General features: G+C 36.9%; 6 protein-coding genes across 6 annotated transcripts; 2 read left to right on the top strand and 4 right to left on the bottom strand.

The window, feature by feature from the left end:
- Positions 1-808: 808 nt before the first annotated feature.
- On the top strand, positions 809-1,343 carry shg1 (Set1C complex subunit Shg1; the record flags this gene model as incomplete). The annotated part of the gene is made up of 3 exons (XM_056181597.1): positions 809-916; positions 1,044-1,165; positions 1,211-1,343. 3 exons carry the CDS (start codon positions 809-811, stop codon positions 1,341-1,343), a joined length of 363 nt encoding a protein of 120 aa, XP_056037873.1.
- Positions 1,344-1,953: 610 nt separating this feature from the next.
- dma1 (mitotic spindle checkpoint ubiquitin ligase Dma1) lies at positions 1,954-2,745 on the bottom strand (the record flags this gene model as incomplete). The annotated part of the gene is made up of 1 exon (XM_056181598.1): positions 1,954-2,745. The coding sequence occupies one exon, from the start codon at positions 2,743-2,745 to the stop codon at positions 1,954-1,956; it is 792 nt and encodes a 263-aa protein (XP_056037465.1).
- A 1,037-nt stretch (positions 2,746-3,782) lies between these two features.
- On the bottom strand, positions 3,783-4,862 carry imt3 (mannosyltransferase Imt3; the record flags this gene model as incomplete). Its single annotated transcript, XM_056181599.1, has 1 exon — positions 3,783-4,862. The coding sequence occupies one exon, from the start codon at positions 4,860-4,862 to the stop codon at positions 3,783-3,785; it is 1,080 nt and encodes a 359-aa protein (XP_056038694.1).
- Positions 4,863-6,523: 1,661 nt separating this feature from the next.
- sec3 (exocyst complex subunit Sec3) lies at positions 6,524-8,368 on the top strand (the record flags this gene model as incomplete). The annotated part of the gene is made up of 1 exon (XM_056181600.1): positions 6,524-8,368. The coding sequence occupies one exon, from the start codon at positions 6,524-6,526 to the stop codon at positions 8,366-8,368; it is 1,845 nt and encodes a 614-aa protein (XP_056037811.1).
- A 52-nt stretch (positions 8,369-8,420) lies between these two features.
- On the bottom strand, positions 8,421-9,641 carry mst2 (histone acetyltransferase Mst2; the record flags this gene model as incomplete). Its single annotated transcript, XM_056181601.1, has 1 exon — positions 8,421-9,641. The coding sequence occupies one exon, from the start codon at positions 9,639-9,641 to the stop codon at positions 8,421-8,423; it is 1,221 nt and encodes a 406-aa protein (XP_056037943.1).
- A 1,848-nt stretch (positions 9,642-11,489) lies between these two features.
- Positions 11,490-13,251, bottom strand: pck1 (protein kinase C (PKC)-like Pck1; the record flags this gene model as incomplete). Its single annotated transcript, XM_056181602.1, has 2 exons — positions 11,490-11,497; positions 11,556-13,251. 2 exons carry the CDS (start codon positions 13,249-13,251, stop codon positions 11,490-11,492), a joined length of 1,704 nt encoding a protein of 567 aa, XP_056037944.1.
- Between the last annotated feature and the right edge of the window lie 776 nt (positions 13,252-14,027).

The raw sequence follows: 14,027 nt of genomic DNA on the forward strand, positions 1-14,027 counted from the left end.
CTATATGGCGACTCAATCGCAGTTTTTTGGTAAAGAAAAATGATGGTAATAGTGTGGCACTTGGTAAATGCTTCTGAAGCATATCTATGGAGATGAGGTTAAAATACGGTCAAACAGAATGTGTATTTATTCCATTTTTTCAATAATTAACTTCTACATATAAGGTTAAAATGAAAACAATAAAGTTGACTGGACCATCTATGATGATCTTGGTCATTATTATACTCATAGGAAGCAAGGCATGTCTCTTCGTCTATATCTAATTTTGTACGTTACATATATTTTCTGTCATTATTTGAGGGTCTTGATTGAAAGCACTTGAATTTGAATCGTCAGTTTGCCATAGCATATTGCTGTAAATGCTAGTTTCAAGAAACTCAAAGAATAGATTTCATGAAATCCATTTCATGAACTGTTTCCTAGTTCAGTTAGATTCTATGAATTGAATCCTTTGGTATTAGCACCGAAAATTTGTAGTTTGCTTGAGGTGAGTATTTTTTTATATAGGAAACTCTCCAAAGTGATTTAAAAAGTAAGTATATCACAAAAGAACAATCATTCTAGTACTTATAGTATTTGCTTATTATGTACCTTAAATGAGAGTTGTCAAGGGCCTCGGATAAGCTGCTTGTTAACGCATTCATGGACTTCTGACTAAATTCTTATATCCAAACTTTCTTTTTTCATTTCAAATAGGCATTTTGTAGGGATTCAAAATACGTTACTCGAAAGCTTTGAGAAAGTTGGTCTTTACCAAGAACCGACTTTCAGCAAAAAACCATGCTTCTGTAGGAAAAGGAAAGAAAGAATGGAATTGAATAAAACGGTAAACGTGGAGGATTTAGTGACAAGATTCAAAAGAGAAGGTCATTTCGATCGCTTACGAAAACTTGTCTTGGAAACATTCAAGGAAAAGGTATGTTGAATCAAAAACTCATAAATATGCTGTTAAGGATACCAAGAAAGTATAAGTGAAACTTGGATAAGAATCTTTTTTAGTCCTTGAGCTTAAAAGTCATCGCATTGTCTAACAATGTCTGCAGGAATCGGAGGGATTCGCTGAGCAACTTCGAACAATTGCTGAAACAGAACTTGAGAAAGACCCTTCTTTAAAAATGAAGGATCATTTTCGAACGGCTCCTTTAATAGCAGGCGCTGTTGATCGGTATGAACATACTTTGATTGGAGTCAAATGATTAATTGAAAATAGGACATCACTTTATGAAAACACAATGGAGAATATAAAAAACAATATTTTATCTCAAGAAGAACTCAAAGTAAACGTTCGAGAGGCAATAAAGCAATTGTGTTACAAAGAAACAGATGGACATCAAGAAACCTAAAGATGAAGCGATAATACGACATAACACACAATCCTTTTCTAGCTAGTTACAATGGTTGATTCTTTATTTTATAATTACATAAATTTTGAAGTATGTTTTCATGTATTTATTATAAACTGGGGACCGATGTAATGATGAATGCTGTATAGGATTCCCATTGACATAGCCAATATGCAGAAACATTAGCAGAAAAAAGTCAGGCCAAGTTGGGCTAGTGGAAGAAGCGTGCTGAACTTTTTGAGAAGTCACCAAATCAATACGTGAACTTGATGATAACATCGTTGTCATTAGTTGAGGGATACCTTATTTAACAAATATCATTTTGGCACGGGAAAAAGTAAGAAGCCGCGTCTTACTTAAGATTAGCTTAATCAGTCTGTTAAAGAACGTAGATTAAAAATTAAGAACCTCATCAATGATTGAGACACAAGTTGATTAGAAGAAATAAAATAATGGACAAAAAGGTAACAAAGCGCACGAAGATTAAGCCGAAAATAAAAACAATTGCATTACAGTTCATGAATAGTTTAGTCGTCATCATTAGGGATGTAAAGTGAATGCTTCAAATAAGTTATGCTTTGGGTAACTTCAAAGTAAAAAGAAAAAATTATTACTCTTTAACGGTGGTATGTAACAGGAGGTCATTCAAACATTCGTCAGCCTCTTCGACTGGTGCTTCCAAATCGTGGTATTTCCGACATATAAAACAACTAAAGTATGGATGGCTTTCTGCCAGAGTTGGACGTATGCATTTATAATGATAAGTGTGGGAACAAGGAGCAAAGAAGAGTGCTTGGCAAGGTAAAACAGGCATTAAACATATGCAACACTCGGGAGGACCATTATCCGTTGAACCAGATACAGCTAGTTCTTGAACGCGGCGGAATTCATTTAAATTGTAAGGATTAATTCTAATTTTCCAAGAATTATTGAGTTCGACTCGCGCACGGACACACCGATAATGCATTTCATAACCGCCACGATAGTCGGCACCGAGCTGGAGAATATCATTATTAGAAATGGGATAAGGCTTGCTAGTCTTAGAGGGCGGTGACAAACGAACGTGATTAAGAAATGTTCCGGAACTTGAACCCATATCTTGGATATACCAAGCATTATTCTCGTGATAAATTTGAGCATGCTTACGGCTCACGACCTTAGAGCGAAAAACTATGGCAGACACATCACCTCCGTTAAATCTCTCGGTGTATCTTCCAATATAGATAGGTAGACAGTCGCTTTTTTTATCCCAATACCGAACTAGTGGATCGAACGAAAACGAGTGCGTATTTGGCCCTACAAAGTTGGTAAGGCGAATAGAGAATTTGCATTCTTCTTTTTCGGCACTAGATTCAGCGAATCCTTCATTTTCTTTCCGACAACCTTCCACAGCCTTGGTCATGCCGGAATCTTAAAGTCTTGGGTACGGAAGATGCAAATTTACAGCAATTTAGGAGAAAAAAGAAAAAGGAACCCTTTCGAGCTAGTTAATTCTCGGAATGGTCAAAGTTTCGGATCACAAAGAACGAGCAAAGAAATCTCAATCCTTGAATGCTTTGAAGAAAAGCAAATAAAATAAATGTGTTTTACACTTAATTTTCAACGATTTCTCCAACTAAATCGCCTTCTTCTAAATGTAAGATATTGGTTTTGTTTGTGTTGTAATGTAGATTTCAAAGCTCTAATTCAACAAAACCAATGTGGTGTAAACAAAGCAGCCCTTAATGCCAATCAGCGCAACGCTGTTTATAAAAGAAAGGACAAAAGTTCCCTAATTTTGTAAATACGTCCTTTTGAGAAATTAATATGGCCTCTCGAATACCACGCCTTCTTCAATCTTTATAAACTGTGTGAATCACAGAAAGAAAGCGATTCAACAACTGCTGCAAATTGTTTATATTCTTAAACAGCCAATGTTTAAGAGTGAAATGAAAGAAGAAAGAGCTTGTAAAGGTATTGAATGAAAAGAGCATGAAACGAATTGTACTAATAAAATTTCATCGTTGAAAATCGATGGAGCTCACTATCCGATTGCATTCAAAGGCTTTGGTGGTTCTTATGCTTGGTCGTCTGTAGATCATAAGTAATGAATTGCTAAACGCTTTTGATAGAATTGAAAAAACGATATAAGTAAATCTCCTTGAAAACAATAATCGACTTTGAGTTTTAAAGATTGTTAGCATCTTGCCAAAGAAGAGTAGTTTTGTCTCTAGGTCATGCTAATGAGAATTCTACTTTTCCATAAAGAATGACGGATTGAAAGCTTTTCGTAGTTATTTCAATTGCTTTTTTGCAATTTAAGTATTATTATTAATAGATATATCAACGATCGCTAGATTAAAAATGAATGAGAAACGAATGTGTTGGTTTACAAATAAAAAAAAAATGCAGTGTTTTCGAACGATAACAGAAACAACATTGGCAGCAAAATCAAATCTCTCACCGGCTCTTTGGCCTCGTTTGAGATTCAAGGTCGAACTCGGCCATAAAGGGAACAGCATCAGAATTTTGCTGATCACTATTTTCATCGGTGGAGACGTATTGCTTGATTTTTCTCCAAGGAGAGGAAGATTTGCTTGAAAATGGACTACCAAAAGCTCGTCTGCTCGATCGAGAGACTCTAGCAGCAGGCTTTAGGGATGATCCAAAGATCAAGAAAATGATAAAGAAAAATAGTATAAATCCTAATACAGTCAATAATAACCAATGTCGGAGAAGATAAAATACAAGCCCAGCATCGTCATTATGCCAGGATGATCCTTCATAGATGTTGAAAAACGAGTGGTTAAAACCGGTATATACATCAGAGTTTAAGACCCAAATGTGGTGCCAATTTTCAGCCATGGGGAGACTTCGCCATGCTCTCCAAACGACAGAAAAGAACAAGGGACCCGTCGAATACATCACCGTTAAGTAAGGGAAATGATAATTGAAGGCATACGACGGTAGAGAACGGATGACTTGGAGCAGAAAAGGATGTTTTTTCCTAATTCCGATAACGTTATTGCTAATACCACTGGGGCTTGTTTTCCGAACAAACGCGGGATACTCCAGTAAAGGTTTCATCGAACGATTACAACCAACATCTAAGTCTAAATAAATACCACCGTAATGGTACAGGATGAAGTAGCGAACGACATCAGCGCGTTCTATGTTAAAGGGATACGCATCGTACTTTGGTAGAAACCAGGAATAGTTTTCTTTCATAAATTCTCGCATCGCCTCATCCGTCCAGAGTTTATATTCAAAGTCGGGATGCAAATTAATGCAGCTTTGCTGGGCATCCTTCCATCTGTCAGGAATATCCTCGGTTTTCCAAGTCTGATGGATAACACGGGGGATGTTTTCGGTTGTGTTATCAATGGGCGAATAAGTGAAATCATCCGGCAAGTCGCTTGCTTGCAAAATGTCTGTTCGATAGTCTATAAAAAATAATTTGATGGGTCCCCAGAAAAGATGGAGCGTGAAGACTATAATCAGGGACAATATAGAGAAAAAAATGAGAGCTGGCTTGTTCATGGCGGAATTCTATGCTAACGCAAAGTCCAGATTATGATGGCAATTAATAAAAGTTCAAACTCAAACACAAAAGTTAAAAATCAGTGAAAATGAACTCAAGGGGTTTCTATAGGAAGGCGATTAAAGGAAAAACGGGGTCTAGTTTGTTGATCAAATATGAAAAAATCCACACACAAAATTAAGCTTCGTAAATAGCAAAAAGGGGGCACAAAATTGATCAAATTACAGGTAAAAGTCCTGTAATAATTCTCGTACAAATTCCTCGTCTTTTTTCTGTGACTGAAATATGCAAACAATGATGCAATCCAGATAGTACACAAATACAAAGGACTTGTTCAAAAAGGAAAAAATAATCAGTAATTTACTCACAATAAAGCACTCGTAAGCTAGAAGCTTCTTGCACACTTTGTTTTCGCCTCTCAAATTGAAAGATGATGGAGGAACAAAAACGATTCACCTTTCTAAAGATGATAGAGAAATAGTAACAGAAAATTGGCAAAAGTAGTAATAACTTTTCAAAAGCGTAATTTCGGTATTTACAATCTGCACGTCTAGCTCTTATTCACACAGCAGTCTGGTTTTTCTAAAGGAGATGTAAAGAACCACAGAGACTTTCAAAAATTGAGTAAAGACGTTAACTCTACAATTTCCACAACAGTTTTCTCGTATCCTTCATCAGTTATAGATGCTTTGCTAATGGTAGCTGTCTTTTGGATCTCCGTCCTGAATTTAGAAGCCACAAAGTAACGTCGTTACCTTTCCGTTGGTTACCTTAAGTTGCATTAGTAAATAGAGTATGCTCTTTTATCCAGAAGTCGCTTATTGAATAAGTCGTTCTTTTTTTCGAATCTTGAATTTTATATCAATGAATTCATACTAAACCTTTAGCAGTAAACTGTGACATTGAATCACATTCTGCTTCCTAAAAAGCTATAGTCCGTCCAAACAACATACCAGAAAAACAAAATATGTCAATCAAGCTTTAGTAACTTGTAGATTGACTTGTTTTCATACTTCTGCAGTTAGCTTAGGTCTAGCCATAGAAGAAACAAAGGGTTGATATTCCCAATCCAATTGTTTACAAGGTATAGTACTCCAAAATCGTAACCGCTATAGCAAATCATGGTATTGACTGTTACTCAATCTTTTCTTTCAGACTCAAAAAACTAAGAAATTTATTTTACCTTTCGTTCTTATGGACTTCCTGGACTTCCTGAAACTATACGTTGAGTTTGTGCAACCAAAGGACGACTAAGCTTACCAAAAAAGACATATAAATTATAATTCAAATATATCATTCATTCAAACTCTTCAACCATCATACATCAGGCTTTCAAGACAAACTTACACTACTCCGTCTCTTTGACCTAGGACCCTCAAATTCATTCACAGATTAACCAAATTTCCTAATTGAGCAACGTTTTCCGTTGTCGGAAGCTTTTTATATTTTTGATCTAGAAGAACTAATCAGTAGTATTGGAAAATAAGTCATTGACTCGTATATTTAGTTCTTTCAGCTGATTCCTTCTACTATTGCTCTTGTCAAGACTATCCTTAGATTTGAGACTTACAAGATCACCATCATCATATCTGCTAGCTTTTCTATTTCTTTATTTTCTTAAACTGAATTCATTAAGTCATTCATTCGTACGAACGTTACGATGGAGGATCTTTCAGGAGACGCTATCGCAGCAGAAATTATTCAGGCTGTGAACCTCTCCAAGTCTGTGGATAAGCAAACAGGAAATGAGAAAGCTATCTCCTACCTTGGCGTTGAGGAAGAACGGGGCGTAACTGTCGTTGGTTCGAAAATGAAGCCTCGATATATTGTTCTTTCATATGATGAAAACACTCATGTTTTCAATATTCATCGCTTAAAAGCAAGTGATAAAGGAGGAATGCAAGTTGTGAGAAGTTGGCCTCTGTTCGAATTACAAGGAATTACCGTTATTGACGATCGAGATGTCACATTCACAATTAACAAACCCCATCTCCTCAGAAGCAATGATACGGTCGCGAGAAATAAGTTTATATTCTCACTTGCAAAACAATATATGTACTACATGGGTAGGCCTCTAAGTGTTCTGACCACAGACGGTCGGAAAGTAGACTGGGCTTATCGTAATTCGTTTGTGGAGGATACAGCAAAGCCTTTGAGTATACCAAAAGCTAGAAATTCTCTACCGGAAAGCACTGTGGCGGCACCCAGCCCTTCATCGTCTTCTAGAAATGGTCACTTGCGCAATTTTTCTGATGGACCCATTGTTACGAATCTAGAAACAGACTTCCCTTCAAATGAAAATGAAGAACTTTCAAGTTCTCTACCGACTAATACAAAAAGTATTAAGGATGATCAGACTTCAGACAGAAAACCCATGTCTCATTCGAAGTTGAAGCATCAAGCAAGAACGCTTAGCAGTTCTATTTCTGGTAAGTCTGCCTCATCCGTTCCGGATTCTTCTTTTCCTCAAAAGGACGAACCTATATCTGAGAAAAATTCTCTAAAAAAGCCTTCGTACAAAGATAATTTTATACAGGAACAAGCTCAATTATTTCCTCCAAAATCCCCTCTGCGTAAAGGAGGACGCAGAGATACAAATTTTACTTCTGACCCAAAAAAGGATGCTTTTCAAAGCAAAAGAAGAACTACACCTTCGTCTTCGTCAAAAGATCTATTGTCCCAAGACCCAATGTCATTGATGGATGAGAAGTCATATGTTAGTCGTTCGAAAGAACACAATGTTCTGTTATCTGACGAGCCTAACCTAATATTGAGCGATTCGAGTGGATTTAATGAAAATCCCTTTCAATCAAGTCTAGATTCAGCTTATAGCCAACAACTACCTTCTAAGGAAGGATCATCACCTATTCGCGCTCCCTCTATTTCAACTAAAAGTTCTTTGAGAAATACCCCAGTTTCTATTCCCAAAAAAAAAAATCATTCTCCGTCTTCGGGTCTTCAGATACCAGCGAAACATCCATCTCGCCAAGGTTTACCATTAAGTACGGCCAACACGAGTGATATTAATTTATCATCTTTGAGCTTCCAATCTCTAGAATCTCAAGAATTCGCTGCTTCAACTCGTCCAAAGATGAGTACCATGTCTAACAATCAAGTTTCAAGCGATACTTCACCTGCCCTAAATGTGCTGACGCCTACTCTACGAGGCTCCATTATTGAAGAAGCTTACAATGTACATTCTAAAATCAGTATAAATAGCCTACCAAAAAACGTGACACAGGAAATGTCTCAATTGAACTGGAGTAACAAAGCAACTTATAAGGATTATTATGACTCTATGGAATCTCAATTTAACACTTCAATGAAAAAGAGTGTGCAAAATTTAGTAGAGGAAGATGGAAAAATGGAGAAGATAAGGAAAAATATTGATAACTGCGTTGCGGGATGCGATTCTTTAAGTTCGACTATTAATTTGTTTTCACTCGAACTTTCGGAGGCATTAAACGATATTATGAATAATAATCAGCAGATAAAGCACAAATAATGAATTTTACGACCTAGAATAATGGAGCATTATCAGATTAATGCCAAACGTGTTAGTAATTCGAGCATAGACCTTCATAAACATGATTTTGGTTGCTTAAAGGAAGTAGGATATCCTCCTGTAGTAGTAAGTCTGATATTTTAGCTTCACCAATATAGGGAGTCCACCGTAAGGAAGTTGGTTTCACCCTTTGAGGATGCTTTTCATCCCACTTTTTACAAACATGATACAATTTCATTTTGTCAACATGAAGAACGTAAATTTTCTTTTTCATATCATATTTCAAAACAGATAATGCTTCTAGGGCTGAAATAACATCGTCGCAAACCATGGAAGTTGCTTGAGCTATATTCTCAATGCTTACCGAAGATCTCATACTCAACAAAGTTTCAGCGACGCGCTTTCTCCAATAACTACGGTATGAGAGTAGACCCAAATCAGATAATGGCTTCTCAGGAGACCCAAATTTTCGTTCAGCCTTACTTAATAAGTAACTGAATTCTATCAGAAAAGCACCATAACCCCTTCGCTGATATATCGGTAAAGTCAAAATGCAAGATACATTGTAATTTGAAGCTGATCTTTTTTCCTTACTGAAATATCCTAAAATTTTACAGGAAGCCCCGTCGTATTCAGTCATTATATAAAAGAGAAAAGGCTCAACATCGTAACAAAGTATTTTAGACTGTAGAAACATTTTTGCCAGTAGACACAGATTTTGACAGTAAATAGGTTGTCGTTGTCCATCTACTTCAAAGACTGAGATATTCTGATCCCTATAAATCTCGTCACCAGGTGGATGCCTCCAAGCACATTTCATTCTGTGCCGTTGAAGAACGTAATCACTGTTCATATATTTGAGACAAGACTCGCATAAGTAAAGGTTCCTTGAGCAACTATATTCTTCTGGATAGGGAGAAGTATACCATGGCTTTACTCTGTAATTACCAAAGTAAACATTGCGAATCGACGTAGGCTGAGGTGGTGGTGCATGCAGTTGGCTTGAAAGAACAGGATCAGAAAAAGCATGTGCTACGTCTTTAGTCCTGGAAACAACACTCTTTGCTTTATCAAATAATTGGGTATCATTCGGTGTCAAATCCGTTAAGGATGTGTCTGCTTCTTCTTCAGTTAAAACACCAACAAATGTTTTCTCGCATTCCAAGTCCAACAGAAGTTTTTTGTAATTTTCGTAATATACAGATTTGACATCAAATTTAATGACTAACAGACTTTTTGTATCAGTAGGAGACACAGCAACCTCTGCTGGCATTGAAGCATCAAAATTGTAATTGAAGAGTTTTATGCCTTTCTATTTATCTAAAAATTTTCGGTTTTAAAAGACCTTATTGACTGGTTTGTGTATTGAAGTTGTACTTAAAGGAATACTTGTTTTCAACCTTCATGCTTATAATGGTAGGTAAGTGCGAACATTCGATGAAGTCTTTAATCTTTGGAAAGCTTGTTTTTTTGTGTTTCTTACAATGAGAGGAAAACATAGAATTAAAAATGATTAAAAAGAAGACAAACTAGATTAAACGAGCTTCTGCTGAAATCAAATAACAAGTATTCCGTTCTTTATATTGCAAATTACTCTAGAAACCATTTTCTAAAGGGTCCAAAGAAAGGAAATATTAAGTTTATTTTGTGTATATAAAGGCTTAAGAATTCATATATATCATAAAAATATCATCATTAAAATATAAAGCGTATTGATCGTCTAGTAAAAAATAAAAATAAGAAAGGAATAATTAAGCTAAATAAGTCTATTAACTGATGGAATGGTGAAGAAAGGCACAGGAGAGAGGTTGATAGAAAAGCAGCAATAGTATCTCTATCAACCTTCTCAAAATCCTATGTTAAAAAAAAAAAAAAAAAAAAAAAAAAAAAAACAATAGTAACAAAAAGAAGAAACCAGACCTAAGGTCTAATCTGCCATACTAGAAAATCCACGAAAACATTCCTGCTGTTGCCTTGTCAACACAGTGTTCACCGGTGTAAGATTTGGTACTGCACTGGTAAATTCCTCATCAAAGTTATTCAAATCATGAATATCGCTTGCCACCGGTTTATAAACAGGATCATACCGCAAGTAATAAAGATCAGACCAAACAATAGTAGTGAAGAATGGATGGTTCATAATTTCAAGGGCGTCAGTTGGCCCACTTCCTAATCTCTTTTCGGGATCACGAGTTAAAAGCTAGATTGTTAGTAAAAGTTAATGTATTATGTGTTCTTACCCCTCGCAATAACGAAACGGCATCTGCCGGCATGTTAATAGGAAACAAAGGCTCATCCGTTAAAATTGCATCAAAGATTTCTTCTTCATCTTCTCCTTTAAAGGGGGACTGACCTAATAGCATTTGATACATTAACACACCAAACGCCCACCAATCCACATTTTTCGTATATTGCTGTTCTAAGAGAATTTCGGGAGCCATAAACTCAGGTGTACCACAAAAAGTTGAAGTAGTATTACCAGCAGACATGTTTTCTTTGCACAAGCCATAGTCAGCAATCTTGATATGTCCGTTGGGGCATAGAAGGATATTATCCAGCTTTAAGTCACGATATGCTATACCGTTTTCATGGAAATATTTCAATGCTAAACAGACCTCGGCACCATAAAACCTCGCTCGTTTTACACTAAATTGTTGTCTCTGAACGTGGACCATCAGATCACCTCCTTGAATGTACTCCATTACGAAGTAAACACGAGTACTAGTTTGAAAGCTAGCAAACATATTCAAGAGAAAAGGGTGATTTTCTTTATTTGCGGCGTCAAAGACATGTTTTTCAGTACGTAAACTCTCTAATTCTTCATTTTTCAAAATGAACTCCTTCTTCAAAACTTTTACGGCATAGTGTTTCTTTGTTGGTTTATATTCAGCAAGCATGACTTTACCAAAATTACCTTTACCGAGAACGGCGATAAAAGTAAAATCTTCTAAAGTAGCCCGCTTCTTTTTATCACGGCGGGGGCTTGGCGGAAGCTTTACAGAACTTTCCGTTGTAGCTGAAGTGCTAGACGGAGGTGTAGGTGTTAAACGATGAGGAGGGGAAGCACTTGTACTTTTTCTTTCCTTGACAGATTCCTCAGGTGTAGACACAGGAGAAGCGTTCAGAATACTAGTAACTGGTTTAGTAGCTGCAATAAGGCCTTGTGAAACTGTTGGTAGTTGTTCACCGGAAGACCTTGTATCTTGCTTGTTAGTCCCCTGCTTTCCCTTTGGTGATTTATTGTTGACGTCCAGCCCAGCCAAGAGCTGGTTTTTCAGATCAATTGACATGCCACAATAATCTGGAACTAAATGGGCACATTGCCCATGACATGTAAGATTACATTCTTCACACCTGAAACAGTCTTTGCGCCGCAAAGGTAAAAAGAAACCACAATGAGCACACCAATGAGCTCCCAAGGATGAAAGCGGTTCAAATCTGTGAGGGATTTGATATTTGAGACGCCCAAAATCAGCTTTTTCTGCGTTTGATAATGCAATACATCCTGCAAGAATCTTGTGTAAGCATTTTTTGTGGCAAACAAAACTACAATTCTCACATTGTAAACCAGGAGAATAAGAGAAAAGCTCCCCACAGACAGCACATCGCATAATTTGGTAGAATTGTTTTTGAATAAATTGGTGTCCTAGATGTCCTGCAACAACTTCATCCTTCTTTTGGCGAATAGCACCCTGACGACCTAAACCAGTTTCGAGAAATTGTCGTGTAGTTAGTTTCTTTGAGAATGTTATGGAAACGCAGATTTGGCCTACCGGTTCAAGGGAAAGCCACGTACGTGATAAAAGTCTGTAAGAGGAAGGGGCGGAAGCAGGTGAGGAAGCAAGAGGATCATAAAGAGAATTGCGATATGATGTAGCGGATGCAGCAGTAGCCGGACGAGCTGAAGAATTATTATAGGCATTTTGATCAGCCAAGCTTGGCTTCCAGTTAGCTTCGGACAATTCATGTAAGTTTCTCTTTCGGCGCAACTCTTCCGCGATTAAAGAAGCGGGAATAAGAAGGAATCCGATAGGAACATCGACCTCTTTTTTTTGATCATAAATAAGAAGCTGTACTTCTTTTGCGCGATGAACGTCGAAAGTAAAGGACTCGTCCCATTCGTCAGCAGGCGAGCTTCTTGAACGAGCAACTTGGGTGTCATCAACATAACATACGGTATAAGAATATGTAGGAGACAAGTTTTGTTGGAATAGAGAAGTATGTTCCAAGTTGCGCACGGAATGAATGGTGACTTGAAGTCTACCGGAAACTGGCTTTGCTAGACCACGGAAAGCAACCTGAGCCGGATGATCATCGTGACCAGAACTAGGTTGATCCAAGGGAATATGTAATTCGTTATAGCGCTTCATAGATCGCTTTAAAAGATTGACCTTTTGTTTACCTTCTCGTAACTTGACAGAGACATCGCGGGTATCTTTTCCCTCTTTGGAGTATAAACGTAATATTTTATCAATTCCAGAAACACACTGTTGCTCTACAGACAACCGCATTTGCAAATGCTGCAACATAGTGGAAATCTTCTGCGGAGTCAAAGGCTTCTCCGAGCTGAGTAATTCAAAAGCGCTTCTGCTTTCATGCAGAATTTGATAATCGCCATCTTGTTGCTTTGAAGCATGGTTTTGCACAGAGTCACTTTCTTCTGCAGAGGCGTCATCTTTCCCATTTTGCTCAATCTTTAGCGCTTGGATTCTTTCTTGTAGATAAGTGATATTGTTTTCGGATACAGCAATATTTGTTTCTAATCGTTTTTTTACTTCTGGGTTTTTTGTCGATGCTACCATTGCTTTCGCTCCCATGATTAGCGACTCCTCTCGCTCAATCTTCTTGTAAGCATCATGAATAGCATTTTTTCGAAACACCATTTTCTCATTGAAAATGTTCCCTTTAAAGGGTTTTTGTCTAAATAATTCTGGGATATGCAATGGCGTTGATATGTAAACAAGTGAGGTTTCTCTGCTTAATTATCAGAGGCGGTATAGTGAGGCGCAGAGCAGCTGGCTAGCAAACCCTGCTTGTTTACATTTATGTAAACACCCAAAAAGAAATCAAAAAAATAGAGAAGAAATGTCAAGATGCTGGACGATTTGGGATGCAAGCTGTTTTGAATTTGGTGAAAATCGTGTCTTGTGTTTCCGTAGTAGAAACTTTTTCCTATAATATAAATGGCAATCTTGTGATATGGTTAGGTGTAGATGCGTCAAAGGTCTCGATTTACTATTTGGTAAGCCAGGTTAATTTGAAGACTAATATTTTTCCATAAGTGCGAACACTATAAGAACTACGGATGAAGTTGTTACATTACTACAGAAATTGCGGATTCTGGTAAATACGAATATTATCGTCTTATATTTCATAAATTCCGCTTCAATTTTTTAATTTGTATGTTTTCTTTTGTATTTTACGGGACATTTCAGATGTTTATTTACATGATTTTACGAAATGAATAAACAATAATAAACAGAGCAATGAATACAGTGTTGGAGAGTTTCCTTGAATTTCCATTCGAAACTTCAAAGGAAAATATCTTTACGAAAATATTCTCCCACAAAGAATCGATTCTTTTGTAACCTGCTTCGCTTGACCTTTTGTTTTTCTTGTCTTTGAAAAAATAAAAAAATAATCAAGGTCACACTAGATC

This window comes from Schizosaccharomyces osmophilus, chromosome 2, assembly GCF_027921745.1.
Source record: "Schizosaccharomyces osmophilus chromosome 2, complete sequence".
NCBI classification, from domain to species: domain Eukaryota; kingdom Fungi; phylum Ascomycota; class Schizosaccharomycetes; order Schizosaccharomycetales; family Schizosaccharomycetaceae; genus Schizosaccharomyces; species Schizosaccharomyces osmophilus.